This window comes from Podarcis raffonei, chromosome 16, assembly GCF_027172205.1.
Source record: "Podarcis raffonei isolate rPodRaf1 chromosome 16, rPodRaf1.pri, whole genome shotgun sequence".
Lineage (NCBI taxonomy): Eukaryota > Metazoa > Chordata > Lepidosauria > Squamata > Lacertidae > Podarcis > Podarcis raffonei.
The window spans coordinates 16,032,863-16,060,090 of NC_070617.1; the positions used below are offsets into that span (position 1 = coordinate 16,032,863).

The 27,228-nt window shown below is 46.6% G+C and overlaps 1 protein-coding gene across 4 annotated transcripts; it reads left to right on the forward strand.

Annotated features, from left to right (window-relative positions):
• The first annotated feature begins 626 nt into the window (after window positions 1-626).
• Window positions 627-23,578, forward strand: PAQR6 (progestin and adipoQ receptor family member 6). 4 transcript variants are annotated; one of them, XM_053369600.1, is made up of 8 exons: window positions 627-1,244; window positions 10,786-10,994; window positions 12,112-12,239; window positions 12,758-12,963; window positions 13,065-13,224; window positions 15,846-15,942; window positions 16,491-16,635; window positions 17,661-23,578. In XM_053369600.1, the coding sequence occupies exons 2-8, from the start codon at window positions 10,944-10,946 to the stop codon at window positions 17,930-17,932; spliced, it is 1,059 nt and encodes a 352-aa protein (XP_053225575.1). In that variant the 5' UTR covers window positions 627-1,244; window positions 10,786-10,943; the 3' UTR covers window positions 17,933-23,578. The 4 variants fall into 4 exon arrangements, with proteins under 4 accessions (XP_053225575.1, XP_053225578.1, XP_053225576.1 ...); XM_053369603.1 differs by having other exon boundaries at window positions 629-1,244; window positions 13,098-13,224; XM_053369601.1 differs by lacking the exon at window positions 627-1,244 and adding an exon at window positions 2,301-2,774.
• Window positions 23,579-27,228: the final 3,650 nt, after the last annotated feature.

Consider the following 27,228-nt stretch of genomic DNA (forward strand, 5'->3'; position numbering starts at 1 on the left):
GCCCACTGCAGAACGCCACAGCCGTCTCCCCAGTCAACTGACCCAGATCGCACAACAATAGCAGAAAGAGGCTTTTGTGTTACCTTTTTTGTCAAAAACATCTTCCAACCTCCTTCGAAGGGAGCTGGTTGTGAATTCTGGGTCAGGGCTACGTTCCACAGACATTTTGTTCAGTGCACAGTTTTTTTAAAAGGGAATTCTTCTCCCGCCCCTTTAAAAATCCTTAATTGCCCCTACGGCAGAAATGTGAAGCCAGTCTCACCCTTCACCCTAAGTCCCTGAGATGGGTTGCAATATTAGAACACACATTAAAAATGGTTCAAAACAACTTGTTGGCATCCATGTGCCTCGATAGACAGTGGAGTGCACCTCCAGGGGTGAAGTCAAACCTCTCCATTAGCAGCACCAAAATGAGGGTGCAAGCCTGGGCAATGTGCGTGGTGGTCCAGGACTGCCTAGATGACAGACCCCACCCCCCAGCCTTGCCTATGTGGTCCAAAGGAAAGCAGAGCAGTACTCCCAGGTACCCCCACTGCACTGGCTAGGAGTAATAATAATAGTTACTATTTTTAATTACAATTTCAGTTATATAATATGAGACATTTTGGATTGGAGAGTTCCAGTCCTCAGTTAACACCCGACTTATTTCAATGGAAATTGTCTCTCAAAATTCAAAAATCTGGAAGCAGAAATTTTGGGTCACTTCAGAAAGTGCAAAAGGGCTCTCAGCTTGACACCTGGCTTTGCTCCGGCTGTGTAACTCTGGGACCTCCTGAAATGCGCTCCCCCCACCCAACCTAACCCCAAAAACGAATGTCCTCAAGGAACCTGCTGTGGCTCGCATCTCCCCCCACCCCTCCACACTCCAGCTGCAGATCCCCTGTTTAAAAAGACACATTAGGTTTCTGCCTTGAAGGAGGGAGGAATAATGAGGGCTCTTTTATTGCATTTCTGGCTCCTGATGGTGGTGGCTTCTGCGAAGAGAGAGAGGCCCATTTCTTCCCCTTCCGCCCATAAACTCCAGCCAACGGGGAGGGCGGCCTGGCACTCCGCCACCAGAACTGGCAAGGAATGTAGCTTAGGGAAGAAGACGGCGGGGGGAGTAAAAACTAAGGGGGGAAAACAGAAACACACTGAGCTCGCTTGGAGCCCGGGCTGCAGGCCCCGCAACTCAGACAAGATGGAGTGCTGGTAGCGGTGCATTGGGGGGGTCTGCCCCGCAGGGTCCGTCCTCTCTGGAGCAGGTAACTGCTTGCAAGCTGGCAGCCTCCTCGGCCTCCTTGCCTGCCTTTCATTCTTCTTGCCTGGGCGGTGGTTTCCTTCCTTCCTTCCTGCTGTGCCAGCTGTTGAGTTATTAAAAAAAACCTAACTTTTGAGCTTGCCTTCGTCAAAAGTTTTTCAGGATGCAGCTGAAAATCTTTCCGGGCGCATCGATGTGCCTGGTCCTCACAGCCTTGGCGCTCTGGACCCAGTGGATCTCAGCCTGAGGTTGGATGGCTGTCTATCAGGGATTTATTAGCTGTGATTGCAGGGGGTTGGGCTAGATGATCCCTGGGATCCCTTTCTTCTCTACAATTCTATGATTCTGGCCTTAAGGTCTTGGCGTAGCCAGCCATTATCTCAGGAAGCGGGACTTTAGCAGGCAGAGTTGAGAAAAAGGAGGAGGAGATCAAGCCACCTGCTCTGCACCAGCCTGGTCCTGCGTCCATTCCTTAGCAGAGAGCCTCAGTTTACCCAGCTCTAAAATGGGCTTAAATTTGAAGATAGTGTGACTTTTTGGGAGGAGAGGGAGATTGGGATTTTTTCCCTACAAATCAGTGCAGCTGTGCCCAGCTCAGGAGAGAGGGAACCTACATCCCTATAATGGCTTGCCCACAGCTGCTAAGCTTTCAATATCCTTTTTAGGTGGACGAATGGAATTAGAAATAGGACTTAACTGTGCCCTTTTTGACTGCTGGTACCGAATTTGGATTTCTCTGAGCTTTTTTGGTGCATTAGCTGTGTGCCCCTGGTGTGATTCCTCTAGCATTAAAATTTCAAAACTAGTGTGTATTGTTCTGGTCATCCCATCAGATGGGATGGGGTTGGAGCAGTTCCCCTGCATGGAGAGTCTAAGGCTATTGGGGGCTTTTTAGATGGGGAGGGGGAAAGATAACTGGGGGTGGAGGAGTGGACGGCATGACAGAAATTTATAAATCAATGGTGTGATTGATCTCTGTGACTGATTCACAATTTCAGACAACTGCATAGTTAAATGTGATGTTAGCGGGGGGGGGGGTTTAAAAGTGTGGGGGGGTGGACAACTCACGGGGGAGCAGATAACTGTTCATAGTTATCAGCCACAAGAGCCAGGGGTGGGGAAGTGACTAGGACCTGGAAGACCAGGGTTCAAATCCCCACTCAGCCACGAAGCTCAACGGGCGACCATGGACCAGCCACTATTCCTCTCGGCCTCACCTCGCAGGGTTGTTGTGGGGATTAAATTGAGAAAGGGGAGAAAAATATGGGCTACAAAGGCAATAAAAATGAATGATAGGGAAATGGAATCTCCATGTTCAGCCCTGAAGGCCAGATGCTGAGGACAAATGATAAGGGGTGGTACGTCATCCCTGTGCCCTGCTTGGGAACTGCCAGAATCAGCCTTCACTCCTTATTTCATAAAGAAGAGGAAAGTGAGGGTTGGAGTCAAAAATCAGATTTTCTAGGCATGAGAAACCAGTGTGTATGGAGAACGCCAGTGCCATCACTCAGGAGGCACTTGGGGTCAACTCAAGGTAAGCATCTGAGGGAAATATCCACGTTGGATGTTTGTGGGTTTGTGTTCTGTTCTGCGCAGCCATTAGGCTTCCTTTGTCTTTCCTCAACATGGACTAGAAACTTGGGGTGGGGGGACGACTTGCTTCCAGCTCAGCATGGCAGAAATGAAAAGCACTGTGGTAAGCAGAACTGTTGACTTGCCTTTACCGTTGAAAAAGAGGTCCTTGTGTCTCCCACCCAAATGCCAGCTAGCAGCGTCAGCAATCCCTAGGAAGAGCTGGGGGACTTGGGGAGCTGGGGCTGTGGACCAGCTGTTGAGGACCGCCAGGTATTTCATATACCCGCATTTGTTTGTATGACATGAGAACATGGAATTTGTGACAGCTATAAAAGCAGATTCGCGCAGGGGGTTGGATTTAGATGGCCCTTGGATGACTGAAACCTGAGAGTGGGGGGGGGCGCGGTCCTAGGTGGCTTTAGGAGAGGATTAGACACATTTGTGGAGGAAAGGGCCAGTGCTTTTTTCCTGGGGGTGTGCAGGGGTACGCACACCCCTAAACGTTTTGTGAATCTTTGTACTTTTGTTCATTTACTGTACAGTGGTACCTCAGGTTACAAACACTTCAGGTTACTGACTCTGCTAACCTGGAAGCAGTACCTCGGGTTAAAAACTTTACCTCAGGATGAGAATAAATCGTGCGGCAGTAGCGGAGGCTCCATTAGCTAAAGTGGTACCTCAGGTTAAGAAGTTTCAGGTTAAGAACGGACCTCCAGAACGAATTAAGTTCTTAACCCGAGGTACCACTGTAATTACTTCTAAATTTGCATCTAACACACACACACGAAGCCTCATACCCAGTGGAATTCTAAGAAATCAAATAGCTTCCTCTGCCATCTTGATTCAAAATGACATCCAGTTTTATCCAACCTTGCAACCTTGGCATTATCAACACAATGCTCTAACCAACTATCTTATGTTTCTGTTTAAATGACAGTACAGGTGGTACCTCGGGTTACAGATGCTTCAGGTTACAGACTCCGCTAACCCAGAAATAGTACCTCAGGTTAAGAACTTTGCTTCAGGATGAGAACAGAAATCGTGTGGTGGCAGCAGGAGGCCCCATTAGCTAAAGTGGTACCTCAGGTTAAGAACAGTTTCAGGTTAAGAATGGACCTCCAGAACGAATAAGGTTTGTAACCAGAGATACCACTGTATTTTTCCCAATTTGAACTATAAAATGGTGATTTTCTTTAGTCAAAACAGAGTACCCCTAAACATTTTTTAAGGGGGGAAAAGCACTGGAGAGGGCTATCAACGGCTGCCAGCCACAGTGGCTGTGCTCTGTTTCCACAGTTGGAGGCAGAAATGCTTTTTGAAGCCTGGAAGCTGCCGGAGGGGAGAGGGCTCTTGCGCCTGGGTCCTGCTTGCGAGTTTCCTACAAGCATCTTGTTAGCTGCTGTGAGAAAAGGATGCTGCATTAGCTGGGCCATTGGCCTGATCCAGTGGGCTCTTCTTATGAATGCAGAATTTGGAGCCCACAGCATCATTTGCAATGATTACCTTGGAGGAAGGGGATTTGTTTTGTTCTTCAAAGGAAGGCGGGTGGCTTCAATTAGCTAATGTCTGCTAAGTGCTTTTGAATATGGAAAATCTCTTAAGCACTAAAAAAGCTTTTGCTGCCTGAGAAAGCCGGCTTTATTATATTTTTCAAGGTTGTTTTTTTTTAATTGCCAAATACCTCCTTAAAACCTTGCCTGTGGCAGATGTGTGTGTTGGGTAAATCCAGGAGAAAAATGAAGCTCATTGTTGGGTTTCAAAGCAACTAATGTTTTCCACAGGGGTGTTAGGGCTTGGGGATAATTTTGTTGGGGTTCTTTAAGTGCATGGCTCCATTGGATGTGATGTGTGGGGAGGGGAGGGGTCCTTGAGCAGTACTAGTGGGGACTATTTATTTAACAAAAATTATATACTTCTGGTTTGTAAAGCGGGGGGAATCAACAGTAGGTAAACAGAAATAAAGCACATACCGTACCACTTCTACATGTCTGGGTGGGCTTTGCCTAAACCAGTGTTTCCCAAACTTGGGTCTCCAGCTGCTTTTGGACTATTTAGTAAGTTTAAATATTTTACTTACAAACTCCAAAGGTCACATTCATACGCTATTCCATGCAGCAACAATAAGAACACAGGTAGAAAGTTATTGGGTTGCAAAATACCAATAAATACTTCTGAGCATGTGGTCTGGGCTTGAAGCGGTCAAGCTCATACATGTTGCCTGGTGAGCTTCACATAGTACAAGAAAGTAAACAAAGGAAGCTTCACTTCCTTCTTCAATGGAGGTGAAGCGGTATGACCTGAGTCTAGGAATACAGTTCCATGGTCTTAACCCCTTCATGCATTAACTAGCCCTAAGCTTTCTAGTTATATTTGACTGAATAACCCACAGCGAAGAGCTCCAAAAGGACCTCCCCAAAGTGGGTGAATGGTAAATGATGTTCACTGTGAAGTGATGCATGTTGTGGCAAAAATAATAATCTTAATTTCACCTATGCGCTCATGGGGTTTGAACTGATGGGGACTGACCAAGAACGAGACCTTGGGGTCATAGTGGACAGCTCAGTGAAGATGTTGACCCAATGTGCCGCGGCTGTAGAAAAGGCAGATTCCATGCTAGGGATCATTAGAAAAGGAATTGAAAGCAAAACTTGCCAGTATCGTAATGCCGTTATAGAAATCTATGGTGTGGCCGCATTTGGAATATTGTGTGCATTTCTGGCCTCCTCACCTCAAAAAGGATCTTGTAGAGTTGGAAGAAGGTTGAGAAATGGCCAAGCAAAATGACTGAGGGGATGAAGCGACTCCCTTCTTGTGAGGAATGGTTGCAGCCTTTGGGACTTTGTAGTATAGAGAACAGGCGAGCAGGAGGTGACATGGTAGAAGTTTATAGAATTATGCTTGGCAGGGAGAAAGAGGATAGAAAAAAAAGGTTTTCTCCCTTTCTCATAACAAGAGAACGTGTGGAAATCCAATGAACTGGAATGTTGGAAGATTCAGGACAGAGAAAAAAGGCAGCACAAACTATGGAACTCCCTGCCACAGGAGGCAGCTTGGATGGCTTTAAGAGAGGACTGGACAAATTCATGGCTGTTGATGTCTGCTAGCCAAAATGGCTCTGCCCTGTCTCCACAGTCAGAGGCAGGAGTGCTTCTGAATCCCTGTTGCTGGAAACCACAGGAAAGGAAAGTGCTCTTGTGCCCGAATCCTGCTAGACAGGCATCTAGTTGGCCACTGTGAGAACAGGATGCTGGACTAGGTGAGCCACTGGCCTGATCCACCAGGGATCTCCTTATGTTCATTTTCCCTGCTGCTCCCAGCTCCCAAACCCATCACGCCTTTGAGACCGCGCTTCAAAAAAATATTGCTAGAACGATGGAAAGGGTGATTTTATCTCCCAAGAATTCAGTCTTGGCTTGGGTCTTTTTCAGCAAGAAGGGAGCCCAGTGGTGGTTGGCACACACAGGACAGAAAGCAGGAAGGGAGAGAGGCAGGGCCAGGGTGGAAGAAGAGGAGGAGTGTTTGGGATGATGTGACGGGGAAGCACAACTGGTGATTTTTATTGGATGCAACATTTTGCCAAACTGGAAAAATGGATAATGAGATGGTGGGGGAGGGAACCTCTTCTGACCTTTGAGCTTTGGGTGCCCTCCCATCTTTCCGGCGGATTTTTCCTCAGAATCTTTTTTGTCTGGGTTGGTTACAAAGAAGTAATTAATCTTTTATTTCCATCCCTGCCGAAAGCCTTCATCGTTTTGCCTTGACTCCTCTGTGGTCAACCATGTGACTCAGAGGGCCTTCAGCTGTCAATGGTGGCCTTGTGCAAAGGAACAAAAGAGAACTTGATTTCTAATTTGGGTAAAAACGGGGGGGGAGAGATTTCTTCCCCCACCCCTGTGAATGAAAGGTCTCCTTGGTTGAAAGGAAAAAGATTCTGGAGGGAGAACTGGGGGACAACTCCGTGTCCCACTCCTCCCCCCCCCCCATTGTCAAAATAGAGATGGTCAGCGCTTTACATGGACCAGAACTGCGGAACTCCTTGCCTCATGAGGTTGGTTGCGTCCTTCTCTTGCTGTTCTTTGATGGCTCAAGCTTTTTTTAAAAAAACAAACAAACCAGCAGGCTTTTGTTTTAGCAGTTGCCTATTGTTTTTCTGTCTGATTTTTCTGTTTTATCACTGGGTCCAATTTTTGGGAGGGAGGCCTGGAAGGGGATGGCAAGGGAGAGGGCCTTTTCAGGGGCCCCTCCCCATCTGTGGAATTCTCTCCCATAACCCTCCAACATTTCTCCGATGAAAATAGGGACATCCTATTCCATAATGATAATTTTACTATTTATGCCCCACACATCTTATTGGGTTGCCCCAGCAATCTGGGCAGCTTCCAAAATATATAAAAATACAATAGAACATTAAAGCTTTTTTTAAAAAAAAAATCCTTCCCTATTCAGGATTGCCTTCAGACGGCTCAGGGGTTGGATAACTCCATACCCTCCAACATTTCTCCGATGAAAATAGGGACGTCCTAAGGAAAAGCGGGACATTCTGGGATCCAGTCAGAAACTGGGACGGCTTCTCTAAATCAGGGACATCCCTGGAAAATAGGGACACTTGGAGGGTCTGTTTTCCGCCAGTAAGGTAAGCCTTGGGCCTTCACTGTCTTTTTTCAGAGCCAGAAAAAAAACTTTCTCCCCCCCACCCCCGCCATATTTTTGGTAGACTCCAATGATGATGCTTTTAGGCAGAGCCACACATTGAAAGTGCATGGTTTCCCCCAGAGAATCCTGGGAACTGTAGTTCCCCTCACAGACCTACAATTCTTAGTACCCTCAACAAACTTCAGTTCCCATAATTATTTGGGATTTAAATGTATGCTGTGACTCTGTGTCCTATGCTGTTTGTGTGTGGCCAAAACTTCCTGCTGCTATTATGGCAGATGAAAAGAGTGATGTTTTGTATATATTTTTATGAACTGCATGTGTGAATGTGTCAGCATTATAATGTTCATGTTTTTAAACACACTGTAAGTCACTAGGAGGCCTTTGTGCAACAACTCAAGTACTATGACTAAATAATCATCTGATGAGCCTATCTCTGTTTTATCACATCTTGTAGTTTTATGGTGTGTTCTTGCATGATGCATCTGGCTTCAGTTATTTATTTCCAATATTTTCCGCCTCCCCATAACTCTGAGCTTCTCCAGGGGGGCACACACATGACAGAGTTTAAAACACAACACGGTATAAATGCATTTCCTGTCTAAATTGCGCCGCAGCAGAGTTAAAAGCAGTAAAACCAACCAATTCCATGCTGTTAGGGTGTCAAAATTGAAGCTCACACACAGAATTGGGCCTGGAAATGGTCCAGAAGCTGTTTTGTAGTTGGTGTGATCGGACCAGGACATCCTGCCCCTGTCAACAATGCTGTTTTGGATGCTACCCCCTTCTGCACCCAATAGATCACTGCAGTCTGCCAGAGAGTCTCTCTTGCAAGTTCCAAACTTCTAGGGTGGCTACCCCTGTCCTGTGGAACAGCACCCCACACTTTCAGGAAACAGTCAAAGATATTGCTGTTCTGGCAGATTTTCCCAGCTGGATAAATGGGTCTTTACCAGAAGTGTCCACCTGTTAGAGTTTTAGTCTTGCTATTGTTATCAGTTGGGGTGGGGAGGTAGGCTGTACACTGAGACCCTGCTAACCCCTGGATCCAGCAAGAGTCAAAAATTAAGCCAAGTTGCTCCTGGGTGAGGCAATTGGCTGGATGATGGGTCATTAAAGGGAGCAAAAGGAAAGAGCTTCTGTGTGAGGTGGCAAATCCCTCAACTCACAGAGGTTAGAAAGGCATAGCGAGAGTTGAAAGTTGGGGTGATGTGTGCTAGGGGGGAAAGCAGCAAACTGGGAGGCAAAGCAATGTTTGGTTTTTGTTTGAATCCAAGGCAGTAGCTATGGGAGAAACAAGCTCCTTTTGGGGGGGTGATAATACTGTGAACCCCTCCATTGTAGGCTCAGGTTGCATGTATGTGTAAATAAACTACATAGCATAAAGACACCACAGTCTCTGCTGTGCCTCATTACCAAAAGAAAACAACACAAAGCTGCCTGGAACCCCTAGAATCTCGCCCTGCTCAGAGATTGGGGTGGAGTGCAACACTGCAAATGTATTTGCTGGTTGTTGTTGTTGTTGCATTAACTGTTTTAATTATTCTATGTGTAAATTGTCTTGGGACAGTGGTTTAGAGAGTGTGCTATAGTGCAGTTAAGAGTTATGAGAAATCTCTCACCCTGCCAAGCATCCCTTTCTTTGGACGGACAGAAAAATAGATGAAGGCTTTTCAGAGTGTGACCTTGGAGACCAGAGTTCGAATGCTCCGTCAACCACTGGGTGACCTCTGTTTCTGCCTGTGTGTGATCGGCAGCAGTTGCACAATAAAGGAGAAACAGATCCAGTGCGACTTGAAAAGTTTTATGAAGCTTAGAAAATGATGAGTTAAGGACTCTGTTGTGGGGCATTGCGACCTAACACATGAACACACACTTCAGAAGCTTCTGGCCATTGTGCTGAGTGGCAGACAAAGACTGACACACCCGGAAGCAAACCCTGACCAAAATATCTCTAGACAAATTGTTTGCAAGGGAGAGACATATATCAGTCTTCCTGTTCTGTGAATCAGGAAACCCTCAGAGAACCCTTCCATGACCTCGTAAACAACTATTCCCCTGGGCTCGCCTTTCTGGCATTTGCTGGCTGGGGGGTCGTGTTGCTGGCCTGCCTTACTGGGCTGTTTTAGAGCTTGCAGCAAGATAATGCCTAAGAAGTAGTTTTGAAGCTCTCCCAGGTGCTGAATTGCCAGAAATAGGAACAGCTGGAAGGCCTCTAGGTGCTCCCCTGGCAGAGTGGGTTTGGCAGTCCCTGGAGCTGGAAGGGAAGGGGGTCCCACAGCCTTCTGGAATCATCCCCCCCCCCATTCTGAGGTGCATCAGGCTGCTGCCGTTTTTGCATTCAGATTGACAGGTCTGGACACAATTCTCTGCCCCTTGATGGCAGTGGCACTTTATATAAGCTGTTCACCAGTGAAAGGGACTCCCTCGGAAGGCGGTGGACTCTGCCTCATTGGAGGTTTTTAAACAGAGGGTGGATTGCTACCTGTCAGGGATCCTTTAGCTGTGCAATGCAGGGGGTTGGACTGGATTACCCTTGGGGGTCCCTCCCAACCCTGCAATTCTAATGATTCTATTTCTGCTTCTGCTCCCTGTTTTATTTGTGGCTGCTTATTCATTTTATGATGTCGGTTTATTTTGTTTTATTTATCGATTTATCGACAACTTCTTAATATACTTAAAAGACCACTGTAGACCGTTAAAATCTTTAGCAGGGATACAATGACACTTGTAATGTGAAATGAATTTTGGTAACTCTGATTATATTATAATAGATGGATAATGGTAAAAGATGCAGGAGAAAAAAGAAAAAAGATTTTTTTTTTAATGGAACCCATGGAGGGAGGGGAGGAGGTCCGACGGTTCAAAAGAGCCTTTTTTATTTTTATGTTGGGGAAGGTTAAAATTGTTGTGTATAAATATATTCAGGTAGGTAGCCATGTTGGTCTGACGCAGTTGAAAATTGATTCTGTGTATCTGAAGAAGTGTGCAAGCACACTAAAGCTTATACCAAGAACAAACTTAGTTGGTCTCTAAGGTGCTACTGGACATTTTTATATATATATTTCGATTGTATAAATATATGTTTCATTTACTTATTTATTGTTAAATTTGATTGTGAGGTTATTATTTGCCACCCAAGGGCTAGGAGGACCTCAGTTGTACAAACTCTGTAGCTCCATGTTTGGTGACAGCAACTCCTGGGTTCTGAACACTTTTTTTTGCCCCTTGGGTGAATTTTCACATCTCTCTATCTCTGTCTCTCCTGTATACGTATATCCCCCGGACCCATCCTCCTTTTTCCTTTGTCATTTTAGGACACAAATGTTGACCCCCTTCCCCATCTCCAGAGCTACCTGGAGGAAGGGGGTTGTGGACTGCAGCTGCCCAGGACCACTTGGCAAAATCTCTCCCCACGAGCAGAGTTGCCTTTAAAAACACATCTCCAAGAGAATCCTGTGCGCTGTGACTGGAAATGCTTACAATAAAGCTGCCTCAGATCTTCAGGGTCCACCAAGTACCTCGTGTGAGTAAATTATCCTTCCAGTGTTTACGATGTAGGGGCCATCTCCCCCCAACCCAATCCCACTACGCATGGTTCTGTCCAGGAGGGTCTCTTAAAATCAACACACCTTGGTGGCTAATCAGTCAAGGAAACTGCACCAGTTGAATTTCCGCCACAGGGTGGTCCTCTTTTTGAAGGCTGGCTGTTCCAAGTTGCGCTTAAAAGAGCATGAACTCTCTAATCATTTTCACGTTACATGCGAATGCAGCCTAACAAGTTGAAAGCCTCCTTGTTTGGATCGTTTCTCTGCTCATAGACTCTGGGAATGGGATGGAAGGTTGTTATTGGCTGGGGGTGTTTTGTTAAAATGTGAAATAGGAAAGATGTAAAATGAGAGTCTCTGGGGCCAGTGGGGCCCATTTGGAATTTGGAGAGTGTGCCGTGGGTGCCGGCCACAAAATGGCTGCTCTGCGGCAGTGGCATAACACAAAATGGCTGCCGTGGGGCCATAGCATTATGGCTGCTACATCTGAATGAGCAGAAAGAGAGGCAGGAGGACCACAACATGGCGTGGCTGTGCCCTCCTGTCAGCAGAGAGAAAGACCCCTACAGCAGTCACTGCCACCTTCACTCTTAGAGACAAGCTCTTTGTCCCTCTCCTCTGTTCAGAACGGAAAGGCGCCCAAGGAAATGTGAGCATATATAAGGGGACATGTTCAGTGCAGGGGAGTCTGAGCAAACAGAAGCAGTTGTGGATTTTTGAGGGGATATCTACTGAAACCTTTTGTGGGTGCCAAAGGGGGTCCTGGGGGGTCACACTGGTGCCTGGGGGTGCTGCATGGTGACCCTTGATGGTTTAACACAGGAACCTTTGACCTCCCAAATGCTGCTGAACTACAGCTCCCATCACCCCTCCACATTGACCATGCTTGCTAGGCCTGATGGAAGTTGTAGTTCAACAACATCTGGAGGGCCAAAGGTTCCCTACCTCTGAACTGAAGTTAAGGAGAGCCTGTTGCCGCAGGTGGACTTGTAGTGATGGGACACTTCAATAAAGCTTTTGATGCAGGCCTCACTTCTGCTAAATTTCTGTCTTGGCAACTCAAAAGTGTCTCATTGGGCAAATCCTGTCCTCTAGATCTTCTGGGAAGATGGGATCATCTCTGGCTACCGTCACCCCAAAAGCTCTGCCTTGGATTGCGTCCTCAGCTCTTTTCAGCTGAACAACGAAACCATCAACATTTGGACACATTTTTTGCCAACGTGGTAAGTCTGCAGCGTCTTTCAGCCATGTTCTGTGTAGAGTTAATTATCTCCTTGGCTTGGGGGGGGGGTGTCACATAACTCCATACCTTCCAACATTTCTCTGATGAAAATAGGGACATGCTAAGGAAAAGCAGGACATTCGGGATCAAATCAGAAACCAGGATGGCTTTTGTAAATCCAGGACTGTCCCTGGAAAACAGGGATGTTTGGAGGGTCTGTAAATGACTATCGGACTTTGAAAAGCTGGTACCACAGGATCAACTTCATCAATTTTGTTGAACCGATTAAATAGTTTCACTTGGATTTTGAATAAAGCATGCAGTTTAATTGTTCCTGTTTCGGATTTCATTGTGTTGTTACCTTCCTTACTGGGTTGTGCAAACTACTATTCTGAACAATGCTTTTTAGATAAGGTCACTGGGGATGTGTTTATGGAACCAAGGGGATTATGGGCTGGAAAGGTTTGGGAACCGCTGTCCCGTTGTCCTTCTCCTGGATGCGTCCTTTGCCTCCTGTAGGTATTTTCTGTGGCGCTTCCTGATGCTCTCCTACAGCCTGGACTTCTGGCGCGACACCTACAGCTGGCCTTTCCTGGCCTACATGGTGCTGGTGTGCCTCTACCCCTTCACCTCCAGCTGTGCCCACACGTTCAGCACCATGTCCACCCATGCCAGGCACATCTGCTACTTCTTGGACTACGGAGCGCTCAGCCTCTACAGTTTGGGTGAGGCAGCCTTCAAGTCGCTGGTGGGAGGGAGTTCCCTAGGTTAACTGTGTGCTGCATTTAGAAGGACTCCCTTTAATCTGTCATGAATTTTCCAACAGAGGTTGCGCAAGTTTCTTCTCTGTTTATTATAGGCTGCGCTATCACATACGGAGCCTACGCAATGCCTGACGTCTGGGTAGACGGCCCTTTGCACCACTGCTTTGTCCCCCTGGCGGCCCTGAATTCCTTTATCTGCACCAGCCTGTCTTGTTACTCCCGGTAAGTAAGGCCAGTGCTTTTATTTTATTTTTTTAAGGAAAAAGAAGGAGCCGTTCCTCACCATGAAGTTTGTACTGTTATTGCCACACTTTTAATATTTGTGGGGGTGGGGGAGAAGGTGCTGTTATTTCATAGCCTTGGGTGCCCCCAGAGAAAAAAAAGCACTGGGTAAGGCTTTTGTGCCGTGCCGAGGTCAGAGCTGAAATGAAAACAGTGTATCTTGCACAGATGTGAAGTTGTGGCATATCAGATTTCAAAAAAGGCTGCATTTTGGAGCTCAGTTTATTTTAAAGATCTGGACATTGCCAGCAAGGCAACCATGGGCCAGCTATGGCTTCAGATCCAGCGCTTTCTATAATTCAGAACCTTGTCAAAAATCAAACAGGGAGTGAGACTATGCAGTTGATGTTTGCTAGCAAATATGAGTTGAAAAGCGGCATTCTTTCCCCAAAACCACTTCAGCTCAAACCAAGAGCTTTGTTAAATCATCCTCGCAGGATGTCTGTATATTCACCTGCCACCAGATCATTAAGTCACCTTCAGCTGCAAATAGTTTTGTATGTAGATTTAAAAACACAGAAGTTATCGGTTATATGACAGGAGGGATTTGTGGGCAGGTGGGGGACAGGGAAGAGAACAAGGGGAAATGTCCTGCCCTATCGCCAACCAGATACCTGGGATGGGGGGTGGGTCCCTTTGCTGTTAAAATAGCAAAAGAAAGAAAGAAAGAATGCAAAATAAATAAAAAATAAATCACCAGGCGAAAGAAGCCTGGGGCAAGGGTCCTTCATTAAGGTGGACATTACAAGTCCATGGCCTCATATCTGAGCTGCAGAAGTGCAACCCACCCACCTTGATTCCAAGTGAGGGTGGAGTTCTGGGACTGAAAGTGCTGGGGTTAGCATTCCTCCAGCGAGTCTGTGGCTGAGAGAGCCTTTTGGCTCACACAATTGCAGAGGGTTGGACTAGATGACCGTTGGGTTTCTTCCAAATCTACAATTCAATGGCTCTATGACCGCTGAAGTCCCAGTGCATTTGGCAGCACTTATCCTGTGCAAGCGCACTGAGGTTTATAGAAGACTCCTACACACGTCTGCTCAGAAGTGAGCCCCATTGACTTCAATGGGGTTTACTTCTAGGTTAAGTGGCAGCCTAAGTCGTCCTGGCCCTGAGTTTGCTGCGTGGCTGCAGGCCTCCATTTTCTTAATCAATGCCTATCTTCAGAATGTAGATTAATAATAATAATAATAACAACAACAACTACACCTCTCAAGGAGCCCCAGGTAGCAAACAGATACACAATTTAAAAAACAAAGCCAAAGCTTTCTAAAACAGATCAAGATGTTCTTAAAGCAATTACAGTATGAAACCATTACAAGCAATTACATTTGAAAACATCCTTCTGCCTGCTGATCTTGAGGTTGCTAGGAGCAGTATCTTTCAGCCACCAAGTGTCAAGGCAAACAGGAATGCTTTCACATTCCTCCTGCAAGTTAATATTTATTCATTCATTGTTTCTGAAGGCAGCCTTGTATTGAGAAGCTTTTATTAATGTATGTATGTATGTGTGTGTGTATGTGTGTATGTATGTATGTATGTATGTATGTATGTATGTATGTATGTTTTTATTTCCTTCCTTCCCACGGAGCTCAAGGTGGCTTTCATGGTTCTCCCTCTCACTAAATCTCCACAACAACTACCCAAGACCACTCAATTAACTTCATGGCGGAGTGGGGGATTTGAACCCTGGTTTCCCAGATCCTGGTCCAACACTCCAGCAACTACGCCACACTGAGTGATGGAGACAGACACATCATGCTGGGAAGGACATTCCGCACCTGGGGAACTCAGACGGGTAGCTGGGGGGGGGGCAGGCGGTCACAGTGGCTTGGGCGCCTGCAGGCTCCACACGGACTGAAACGGCAGCGTGGGACTTGCATCCTGTGGAGGCTCCGCGCAGCATGCTCTGCTCTGGTTTGCCCCGCCCCGTAGGCAGCTTGCTCCACCCCCATGGGCGGCTTGCCCTGCCCCCAGATGCAGGGTGCGTGCGCCGCCCTTGGCACCTGAGCAGCTAGCTACGTCGCTGGGGGAACTACCACTGAAAAGTCCCCCGTCATGAGGTCAGTGCCAACTGGGCAGCTGCCCTCTTACAAGGTTGTTGTAGATGAAGTGCCAGGGGGCTGTTTTAAGGCCCAATCTAGATGCTCCATTTCAAGCCAGAGATTCAAAACTGCTAATAATAGTAATAATAATAATAAATTATTTATACCCTGCCCATCTGGCTGGGTTTCCCCAGCCACTCTGGGAGGCTTCCAACAAAATATTAAAATACAGTGGTCTGTTAAACATTAAAAGCTTCCCTAAACAGGGCTGCCTTCAAATGTCTTCGAAATGTCAGATAATTGTTTATTTCCTTGACATCTGATGAGAGGGCGTTCCACAGGGCGGGCGCCACTACCGAGAAGGCCCTCTGCCTGGTTCCCTGTAACTTGGCTTCTCGCAGTGAGGGAACTGCCAGAACCGCTACTCCACCCTACCCTGACTTTTTTTTCCTCATAGGCTGTTTTCACCACCTTTTAATTGGAACTTTCCCTCCCCCTCCCGTTGTTCTCCTGGTCTAGATTCCTGGAACTGGAGTGTCCTTCTTTGTGCAAGATCTTGAGGACTGCAGCCTTCGCTTACCCTTTCCTCTTCGACAACATTCCATTGTTCTACAGGGTAGGATGATGGTGGGGGCAATGTGACCCTAGGGGTGGGGTGCTCTGCTGGGAGAGGTTTGTCAATGGCTGCTAACCACAAGGGCTAGGCTCTGCCCTCCCAGTCAGAGGCAATAATGCATCTGAACATGCAGGTGCTGGAACCGCAGGTGGGGAGAGTGTGGCTCTTATGCTCAGCTCCTGTTTGCTGGGTTCCCTGGTTGGCCACTGTGAGAACAGGATGCTGGACTAGAAGGGCCATTGGCCTGATCCTGCAGGGCTGTTCTTACGTTCATATATTTTTTTACTTTGGCCTCTAAGGACTGAATGTGCAGTTTCCCCTACCTTTGCAATTGCATACCAATAATCCAGATTAGTCCCAATAGTTTTTGGGGTGAGCCTCCCCACACCCAAGTCTTGCTATGCCATGCAGATGCAAATTCTTGCCTTCATTTCTTTCCTCATGGTGCCACAGGAAGCAGGTGGCTTCGCTCTTTGGCATGGTGTCACTGTTCCTCCCCTCCAGGGCCACCCTTCCTGACTGACTCATGACACTTCCTTACCTTTCAGCTTTTGTTCTGCTTTGGTGAAGACTGCGCCTGGAATGACTCCGTCCCTGGTTACTTCTACCACCTTCTTTTCGCAGCCCTCACCGGCTTCCTCTTCGCTTCCCACCTGCCAGAGCGCCTGGCCCCTGGGCGCTTCGATTACATTGGTAAGAGAAGGGGGGTGGGGTGGGCCAGGGTGGAGATAATTGAATCCCTGCAATGGGGTTGCTCTGTCCCAGCTCCTGCCAACCTAGCAGTTCGAAAGCATGCCAGTGCAAATAGATAAATAGGTACCACTGCAGCAGGAAGATAAACGACATTTCCGTGCGCTCTAGTTTTTGTCACAGTGTCTGGTTGTGCCAGAAGCAGTTTAGTCCTGCTGGCCACATGACTCGGAAAGCTGTCTGTGGACAAATGCCGGTTCCCTCGGCCTGAAAGCGAGATGAGCGCCGCAACCCCATAGTCACCTTTGACTGGACTTAACTGTCCAGGGGTCCTTTACCTTTACCTTAATCAAGTCCAAAGTCAGAAGCAGGAAATGTTTCTGAATACCACTTGCCAGAAACCACAGGAGGAGAGTGTGCTCTTGGGCTTGACTGATAAAGGCATCTGGTTGGCCACTGTGAGAACAGACTGGATGAGCCATTGACTTTATCCAGCCCCGGCTCTTCTTCTTCCTCCCCAAGGAGGACCTTAAGGTCCACAAATGACAGCATTTTGGAGGTCCCAGGTCGCAAAGTGGTTAGATTGGTCTCAACTAGGACCAGGGCCTTTTCAGTACTGGCCCCAATTTGGTGCAACAAGAGACTAGGGCACTGCAGGACTTGACATCTTTGCGCAGGGCCTGCAAGACAGAGCTGTTCCACCTGGCCTTTGGTTTGGACTCAGTTTGACCCTTATGTCTCTCTCCCCTTATGGTCTTGATTTATTGGCTACTTTTAAAATGAGACTGCATTTTAAATTGCATTTTAACCTGTATTTTCCCCCCCCCACTATTATGTTTTTACTGTGATTTTATTGGTGTTAGCCGCCCTGAGCCTGGCTCTGGCCGGGGAGGGCAAGGTATAAATAAAATTATTATTATTATTATTATTATTATTATTATTATTATTATTATTATGTTACAACCATTTTCTCTCTCTTGAGCTTCTCTTATCGCCCCATCTCTTCTCTCTCCCACCTCCCGCCACAGGACACAGCCACCAGCTCTTCCACATCTGCGCTGTCGTGGGCACCCATTTCCAACTGGAATCTGTTTTATGGGACTTGCATTCGCGCCGGGCCTGGCTGAGTGCTCATGCCCCAGCGGCCACCTTCACCCAGACTTTTGCCATCCTCGGAGCTGCCCTCCTGGGCAACCTCGCACTCGTGGCTGCCTTCACCATGGCCCTCCTCCGGTCCTCCGGCACGACACTGATTTTGCAGAGCAATGTCCCCGAGGTGGAGCGGCCCAAGGAGCAGTGATGGAGCCCTCTCTGGCGGTGCTCTGTGGCTTTGGTTTCTCTGAGGGACCTTCGTTCCACCTCGCTCGGGCGGCAACTCCTTTGGGAGCCCCTGGGGTGAGCGTTTTCTCCACTGTCGCACTTTATACCTCAGTGTTCTGTGTTCCGGAGGAATGTGGCGCCTGCGTCAGAAGGGGGGGGGGGGACCCTTTGAATGTTCCTCCTAGGTTTGAGCACTTTAAACATTTGGTTGGGACTCGACTGTTCGTGGGTGTGCAGCGCGGAGACCCACAACTGAATGCCTCCCCCCACAGTATGTCAGAGAAGTGGACTTGGGTTTCTGCCGGGACGGCCATTGCTGGCTCTCTCTCCTCCTACACAGAGCCTGATTTCCACTTTCCATTCAGCTCTGCTTCCAGGGGTGCTAAATTCTAAATATCTGGGCACCGCGTCCTTTCTCTTCATATTTTCTCCTCAGGAGAGTTGCTGTTGCACTGAGAGTCCCGCTCATGGGCTTCCTGTTGTGGGCATCTGGTCGGCCATTTTGAGAACAGGATGCTGGGCTAGAATGGGCCTTCAACCTGATCCAGCTCCAGGCATCCTCTGATGTTCTTACATAACTCTTGTCTCCAACGATGGCAAGCAGATACCTCCAGGGAGAGGGTGAAGGCACCCTGTATTCTGAGGGAGGCTTCCTCTGAACATGGAGCCTAGACCTGCTCTGTATCCATTTTTCTTTCCCCCTTTTAAACCACCCACACTTCAACACACCTTGGGGCAACAAATTCCATCCATTAATCCTGCATCGTACAAGGAAGACCCTCCTTTCTATTCATCTACCGCCAACCCATTTTTCTTGAGGGACTTCCCTCACGCTTCTTGCATTCTGTCTCAGATTCTCCAGCTGTGGCTGGGACACAGACTAGATGAGAAGATCCCTTCCGATTCTACGATCCTGTGATTCTCATGTGACACGAGGGTGGAGGCATCCTCTGTGGGCCAAAACCCCAGAAAGAGAGGACTCTCTCCACACTTGGCGCAAGAGAATAGCACCGCCCACAAAAGAACTAAGCGTGTGTGCCTTTCTTTTGGATTGCACAGCTTATTTGTTGCACGAAAACCCAAATGGCATCTCTCCCCACCCCATGTTGCACTCATTAATTGTTAACCAATTATTGGGAAGTTCCCCAATAATGAAGAGAGGAGATTCTGAGGGGGTGCAACTACCATAGTTGGGTGCCATTGTGAGGGTTCTTTTTACGCAAGAAGGCCCCAGCCTAAATCCGTTTGCTGTAAGAAAGGAGAGCAACAGCAGGATGAGAATTCTCTGTGCCTCCTGTAAACAAGATTAGACAAAGAATGGGCTCAGATTGCAAAAGATGGTTGGATGCTGGGACGATCCATAAAGGTGCACAACTGCGATGGATTAAGCCGGCGGTTCCCAAACATTTTTGGTCCATTCCCCCTTGGTTCCATAAACTCATCCCCCGAGGGCCCCCCTCATTAAAAACATCCTTCGGAATAGCAGTTTGCACAGCCCACGAAGGAAGTTCATAACACAATAAAAATCAAAGCAGCAGCAGCAGCTATTAATTGCATATTTATTCAAAATCCAGTTGAAACTATTTATGTACTGTAGTTCATTTAATTCAACAACAACAACAACAAAATCATCATCATCATCATTTAATTTATATCCTGCCCAGCCATTCTGGGCGGCTTACAGCATATATAATCAAACAGAATAATCAAACAGAATATACTATACAGGCAACAAACAAACCAATAAATCAATAGAAACCAATAATAACAACAATAATAGCAACTATAGTAAACAGTTTACAGTTATACCCAAATTAAAATAACTGCCAACCCCAACTAAACATTTCCAGTGAGACCAGCTTTTCACAGTCTGATAGTCATTTACACCTCCAGCACCCTCTGCCACTCGCTTGTTTCTTAGCCCCCCAAGTAATCCCCCTACCCCACCACCCACAAAGGGGGTGTACCATCCACTTTGGGAACCATTGTCTAAGGCACCTGTTTTGCAACTAGTGGGTTGGGATGACCTACAGACCTAGTTGGGTTGCACTAGCAGCACAATCATGATAACCAGTTGCTGGCAGGGGCTTATGGGAGTCGTAGTCCAAAACAGCAAGCAGGCAGAAGATTGAGGGGAAAGCTGCAATATACAAATACTTTTAAAAATACTAATAATTAAGAAGTGGGGTCTCCCAATGTATGTCTGGGCTAAAAATGGGTTCTGGGTCTGAGAAGGTTGGAGACTGCTGAACTCAAAGTATTGTGGACTCTCCATCGCTAGAGATCTTCAAGCGCAAGTTGAGGAAATATTTGGCTGAGTGGCGTTGACATGGACCTGATTCACGAGGCAAGATGGGTAGCTGGATGAGGCCAAGAGCCACTTCCGTTCCTGTCTTTCCAGGCTGCCCATCAGTAGGGATGAAAGATGGAGATGTTGCCAAGACCAGCAGAATCTGAAGGCCACAATGCTTAGCTTGTGGCTGGTCTAGGATCACGACTAGAGGAAAGTAGTCTCTGCAAACTCATTCCTTTCACTACAGAAACCCCAAGATGTCCCATATTTTGTATGAGGAATGAGATCCAAACCAAGGAAACCCCAGACTTGCAAATCTGAGGATGTAGAATTGCAGATCCTTAGCTGTCCTAGCAAGCTTATAAGGAACACAACCCTGGTGGGACATTGTGTCTGGACATTCCCAGACCTGATAGGAAATTCTGTCCAGATGTTCCCAGAAAAATGAAAGTCCAAAGGATGTAGTGGGCGATATACTTTTGAGCGTTTGAGGCTGTTTTTAGTGTGTTCTTGAAGAGGGTAGAGCCTGGAGAAGGCCGGTGGCTCATTAGCTGATGGTGCTAATTGTTTGACTGTTAATTATCAGAGCCGGGTTGGCTGAGAGGCATGAGGGTCCTGATAATGGAGATGGAGTTTTAATACGGTTTCCTGGAGGTGTTTTTACGAAGGATCTAGCGTTGGAGCATATAGTTGTGGTATCCAATATGGAAAGTGGGGCCCTGTCTTCACTTAGCTTGTTCCTTGCATTACACCCAGTTCAACCAACCTGGGCGATGGACATTTGCAGGCTGAACTTGAGTGACCGTGAACTGGATTTTCTAGATTGATCAGAATCAGCATTTGTGGCTTTGGGCTGGTAGTGGTAGAAATTGCCCAAAGCCTTCCATTATCTACTTTGCTGCTAACTAACAATTACCGTATTTTTCGCTCCATAAGACGCACCAGACCATAAGACGCACCTAGTTTTTAGAGGAGGAAAACAAGAAAAAAAAATATTCTGAATTCCAGAAGCCAGAACAGCAAGAGGGATTGCCGCTTTCACTGCGATCCCTCTTGCTGTTCTGGCTTCTGGGATAGCTGCACAGCCTGCATTCACTCCATAAGACACACACACATTTCCCCTTCCTAGGAGGGAAAAAGTGTGTCTTATAGAGCGAAAAATACGGTAAGTAGCATGCAAACTCAACAAGCACAGTTTTTGTGGATCGCAGCAGGCAGGGGTGAAAGCCACAGGAATAGAGAGAGTTGCTTTTGTGTTCAGGTCCTGTTTGCCAATTTCCCCACAAGCATCTGGTTGGCCACTGTGAGAACAGGATGCTGCACTGAAGGAGCCTGGACTAGATGATCCTTGGGGTCCCTTCCGACTCTACAATTCTATGATTCTATGGCTAGATGGGCCTGATCCAGCAAGCTCTTGTTATGCTCTTATGTTGCCTTAACAGCAATGCCACTGCTAATGGTGTAGAGCAGTTCTGTGGTTGGGAGAGAAGCCAGGCAGAGGAAGAGATCTCTTTCTAGAACTCTCTGTGCCTCCTTGAGTGATAAGCAGAGAGCAACTCCTTAATTGTGATAAGTGAGGCCTTCTCTTTTATTCTGTAAAACAAACTACCCAAATCAGACAGAGATAAGAGCGCAACCCCGCTCCTCTGGGTTTTAGGACCTCGGAAAGAAAGTTCATTGAACCCTTGTAAGTTCAATGGCAAACAAAAAAGGCCAGTAACAGATTACTCTTGGTCACCTCTCTTTCCCAGCAGCGGCAGAGCAAGCCAATCGGGCGCCTGGGGTGAGCCGGGGCAGGACGCTCCGCGGGGCCTCCAGAGTCTGTCTGCCTCTTCCCACTCAGCCGCCCTACAGCTGGGGGGCAGGCAGCAGGCAGACCGTTTGGGGCAGCACGGAGCCTGCAGGTGCCCAAGCAACCACATCACTCCCAGGAGAGATGCATTGCTTGGGCGTGCTGCCGGCTCCATGGTGAATGCTGCCCAGCATACCGCCCCCACCTTACCCCCTTCCTCCGCCCCTGCTTCCCAGAGATGTCCAGTTACTACTTGCTTGAATATTGCAAGCTGAAGCCCTGCATTAAGGAATGATCAAAACAGGCTCCAGCCCTTACGAGGAGCACCAGATTGAGACCTTTAGAGGCCCTGAGCACTGAAAAGGTGCTGCCACTACGTAATTCAAAATAAAAATGGCATGGGGGAGGACTATATAACTCTTGGGGTCCCTTCTAACTCTACAATTCTTCTGGTTGTTTTGTGTGTGAGAGAGTGCTTTGCTGGTGCCTGATTGTGCCTACACTGTTTACTAGGGAGCTGAGGTCAGTGGGCCTTACTTCTGAGTAAACATGCAGAGCTTTGCGCTGTTAATGTCTCCGTAGGAGGGGGAGGCCCAGGAACAACTGGACTAAAAGGGCTCTACTTTTGGGCAGCCACACTCACCCTTTTTTAAAAAGATCAGTTCTGTTTATGTTTACAACATTAGTCATTGTTCTTGCTTTCTGTTTTTCACAAAGCTTTTCATAGACATTGCTGCTTTGGTGGGTTAACATTTAAATGTCCCCCACCTTCTTTTTGTATTAACATTAAAAACACAAATATGTTTGCTTTGGAGGGGGTGGTCTGTTGTACTGGGCAGAGTGCAAGTAGGGAGGGAAAGCTTAATTATTATTATTTGTTCTTGAAGAGGCTTCAAATTGCTCTTCTGGGTGTTCTTTTCTGCTCCTAGACTGTGCCTGAGGGCTGCCATTCCTGTGCCTTTAGATGCATGCAATGGACAGAAATTCACCAGGTGCATCACCTGTTGGATTTCAGCCTGCTGTGCAAGGGAAAAGTGGCTGAGGGTTGCCACCCTTATTCCTGGCAAAGTTCCTGTGCCTTAGATGCATGCAGCAGACAGAAATTCTGCCAGTCATGAAAGAGGAGAGGTGGGGAGAAATAGCAATTTTTAAAAAAATGTTTCCTTTGAGGATAGGGGATGTCCCGAAACCTTAGTCTTCGCTGACATGTGCCTTTTACTGTGTTTTGAATATGTTTTGGAATATTTTATTGACCTCTCCTTGTTCACGTAGCCTTAACAAATCTGTGCTTGCTGCTAGGAAAATCCTGAATTCCACAGAAACGAGAGATGCCAAAATTACATATTTATTCCCTGTCCAAGAGAAACCACTTTTTATGGAAAAGCTGTATAAAATGTTTTGCTACCTTAACTGAATGATGCTGTCTCTTGGTTTTCTGTTTTGTTTTTTTAAATAATAATAATAATAATACCTGTATTGGAAATAAAACAGCTTTAATTCAAAACTGGAATGACAGAACGATAAACTCTGAAACCAACAATGCCCTGCTTGTCTGCTGTTCTGTTCTGTGATTAAGATATTTAGTTGCTTCCAAGATGGAGCATAATACTACAAACAAGTAAATCAGAAATTACAAACAGATGACAACTGGTTTGGTTTTTTAACAGACTGGCTTTCCCCTAGAAAGGGTAAATACAAATTAAAATAGCGGGGGGGGGGGAGTGTCAGCTGGCATTTTGATGCCAACATTGCAGATCCTACTGCTCCCACCAATGCTGCATGCACCTCAATTTCCAAGCAGTGACACCTCTGTGTGCAGCAAAAAATAGGGGGGGGGGGGAGGCTTTAATAGTGTCCCTGAAAATCTGCCTGAATCAATCTAGTTCTCGGAAAACCGAGGAGGTTTTTTCAAATACAACTATACCTTGTATTCTCAGACACAGAGCTCTTGGCCTTCTTTTAACACCATGTTTGAAAAACTGAGGTGTTGAAGGGCACCAAGAGGTCTGAGCTGTCACAGGTGGGGACTATTTAAACTCTTCCAATGTTCAAAACTCCCATTGTACTAGGCGCATTTTGCATCAGGGGATTTCATTGGCGCGAGCAGTTTCTGGGCTCTGGGTGCAGTACTGAGCCTAAGATTTCAGATTAAAACTGCAGAATAGAAGGAAAGGAGGACCTTTTTCTGCCTCCCCTCTTCCAACTACTTTCTGAAGACAGGAGAAGAGACCCTCTTAAGAATACTAGGGGGGTGGGCAGGGGAATGACTAGACCATGTGAAAAACGAACATAACATTTTAGCCGCAGTTCATTCATTTTCATCTTTGCATTCTTGTTATAAAAAAGCGCACCTAGACATTCTGTGGTTGTGCCCATAACCTAGGCTTAAGGTGCCATTTAGCTCCTAGCTTTCATATCTCAGTTTCTAACACTGAACTCTTCCATCTATGATCTATTATCCATGAACACTTGTACATAAAAGGGGTTCTGTCTAGCTCTGGAGCTTGTTGGTTCCAGAGTTTTGAATGCTATTGGGCTTGACATGGGGCTGGCTAACCACCCCGTTCAGGGGCCTGATCTGCCCACCCCCCACCCCAAGCAAAGGTCACACTGCTTTCAAAATAAAGCAAGCCACAGCCTGTCTCCTTTTTAAGGTGGAACGGAAATATCCTAACAGGGACCCTATGGGGACGCAAATGTATATAGGCATTTCTTTCTCACCCTTTTCACCAAGGAGCTCAAGGTGACATACATGGTTCTCCTCCCCACACTGATTTAATCCCCGCAACAACCCTGTGAGGTAGGTTAGGCTGAGAGGCAGCAACTGAGCTTCATGGTCAAGTGGGCATTCGAACCCTTGTCTCCCAGGTACTAGTCTGACTCTTAAGCGCTAAAGGTAAAAAAGGAAAAGGGCCCCAGGACAGTTAAGTCCAGTCAAAGGCGACTCTGGGGTTGCGGCGCTCATCTCGCTTTCAGGCCAAGGGAGCCAGCGTTTGTCCCCAGACAGCTTTCTGGGTCATGTGACCAGCATGACTAAACCGCTTCTGGTGCAACAGAATGCTGTGATGGAAACCAGAGTGCACGGAAACCCTGTTTACCTTCCCTCCGCAGCAGTACCTATTTATCTACTTGCACTGGTGTGCTTTTGAACTGCTAGGTAGGCAGGAGCTGGGATGGAGCAACAGGAGCTCACCCTGTTGTGCGGATTCGAACCACCAACCTTCTGATCGGCAAGCCCTAGAGGCTCAGTGGTTTAAATCACAGTGCCACCCACTGCACCTAACTGGCTCACAACAGCTCTGGGGCAAGTGACATTGAAGCTGAGTCCAAAAGGGGTTGCAGGTACCATGGATGGGCAGGGCCTGCAAGGCCGTTCAAAGCCCCATCAGCTGGTTGTCGGGCCTTCAAAGCGCAGCAGAGGGCTCTCTGCAAGCACCCATCTGCTTAGTTTGGCTGCAGTCTTCATGATTAGTTCAGGACTCCCTTGCAAGAGAAGTTGCCTGCACATGTGACATTTTAAATGTACCAGATGCTCTTTGCATAATCCATCAAACCACATGACACTCAGAACAACCTATTCATTAAAATCTAATGGCTGGCTTTTGTGAACCTGTCACTTTGGGTTTTTTTTAAATAAATATTTATTAAAATTTTCCATTTTATACAAACAAAAAAAAGAGAAAAAAAGCACAAAGAAAAAAGACAATATTAAAAACACATAGTTTCCAAACCTACCGTATTTTTCGCTCTATAACACACACCAGACCATAACACGCACATAGTTTTTAGAGGAGGAAAACAAGAAAAAAAATATTCAAAACGAAATAGTGGATATATGATTTTTGTGGTTCATGCTGTGGCCACAGACATGTGATCTGACAGTGAGTTTGGAGTAGCCCAATGCAAAAATCCTGAGGATCCATGTGGATCCATGCTTTGTAACCACGGAGGAGGGAAGGAAGGGGAACCATGGATCCTCTGCTCACAACTGCAGCAGATCCCCCCGCCACCCGCAGGCATTCGCTCCATAACACGCACAGACATTTCCCCTTACTTTCTAGGAGGAAAAAAGTGAGTGTTATGGTGCAAAAAATACGGTAGTTTCCAAACCATCGTCCTTTGACTTCCTCGAACCTCCCCTTCTTGTTTTCTAGATCAAATTATTTATCCAGCAAATCCTGATCTCCTAACTTCACAATTAATTAACCCCTTATTTTCTATTCAGCTTCTTAAAATATTGAAACTTAAACCTTATTAAAACAAGAGAAAAAGGAAAAACATTTCTTCCATATTCTTCTACCATAACAGCTAGAAACCATTAATTTCAATCCAACTCCCCTCAAAATTCAGTAATGTTACAATATTTCTTTAAATAGTCCTTAAATTTCTTCCAATCTTCTTCTGCCGACTCTTCTCCCTGGTCGCGGATTCTGCCAGTCATTTCTGCCAATCCCATACAGTCAATCAGCTTCGTCTGCCATTCTTCCAGAGTGGGTAGGTCTTGCGTCTTCCAGTGCTTTGCTATAAGTATTCTTGCTGCTGTTGTTGCATACATAAAAAAAGTTCTATCTTTCTTTGGCACCAATTGGCCGACTATGCCCAGGAGAAAGGCCTCTGGTTTCTTCAGGAAGGTATATTTAAATACCTTTTTCATTTCATTATAAATCATCTCCCAGAAGGCCTTAATCCTTGGGCACGTCCACCAAAGGTGAAAGAATGTACCTTCAGTTTCCTTACACTTCCAACATTTGTTATCGGGCAAATGATAGATTTTTGCAAGCTTGACTGGTGTCATGTACCACCTGTATATCATTTTCATAATATTCTCTCTTAAGGCATTACATGCCGTAAATTTCATACCGGTGGTCCACAACTGTTCCCAGTCAGCAAACATAATGTTATGACCAATGTCCTGTGCCCATTTAATCATTGCAGATTTAACCGTTTCATCCTGCGTATTCCACTGCAACAGCAAGTTATACATTTTTGACAAAATCTTAGTTTTAGGTTCTAGCACTTCTGTTTCTAATTTAGATTTTTCCACCTGGAAGCCAATTTTCTTGTCTAGATTGTACGCCTCCATTATCTGATAATAATGTAGCCAGTCCTGCACTTTATTTTTTAGCTTCTCAAAACTCTGTAATTTCAATCTGTCCCCTTCTTGCTCCAAAATTTCCCAATATTTTGGCCA

Excerpts from the sequence above, each read along its gene's own strand:
- PAQR6 (XM_053369600.1), top strand. The coding sequence starts at position 10,944 with ATGCTTACAATAAAGCTGCCTCAGATCTTCAGGGTCCACCAAGTACCT. Across the intron at positions 10,995-12,111 it reads GGGTCCACCAAGTACCTCGT|ATCTTCTGGGAAGATGGGAT; the intron begins GTGAGTAAATTA and ends CCTGTCCTCTAG. Across the intron at positions 12,240-12,757 it reads ACACATTTTTTGCCAACGTG|GTATTTTCTGTGGCGCTTCC; the intron begins GTAAGTCTGCAG and ends TGCCTCCTGTAG.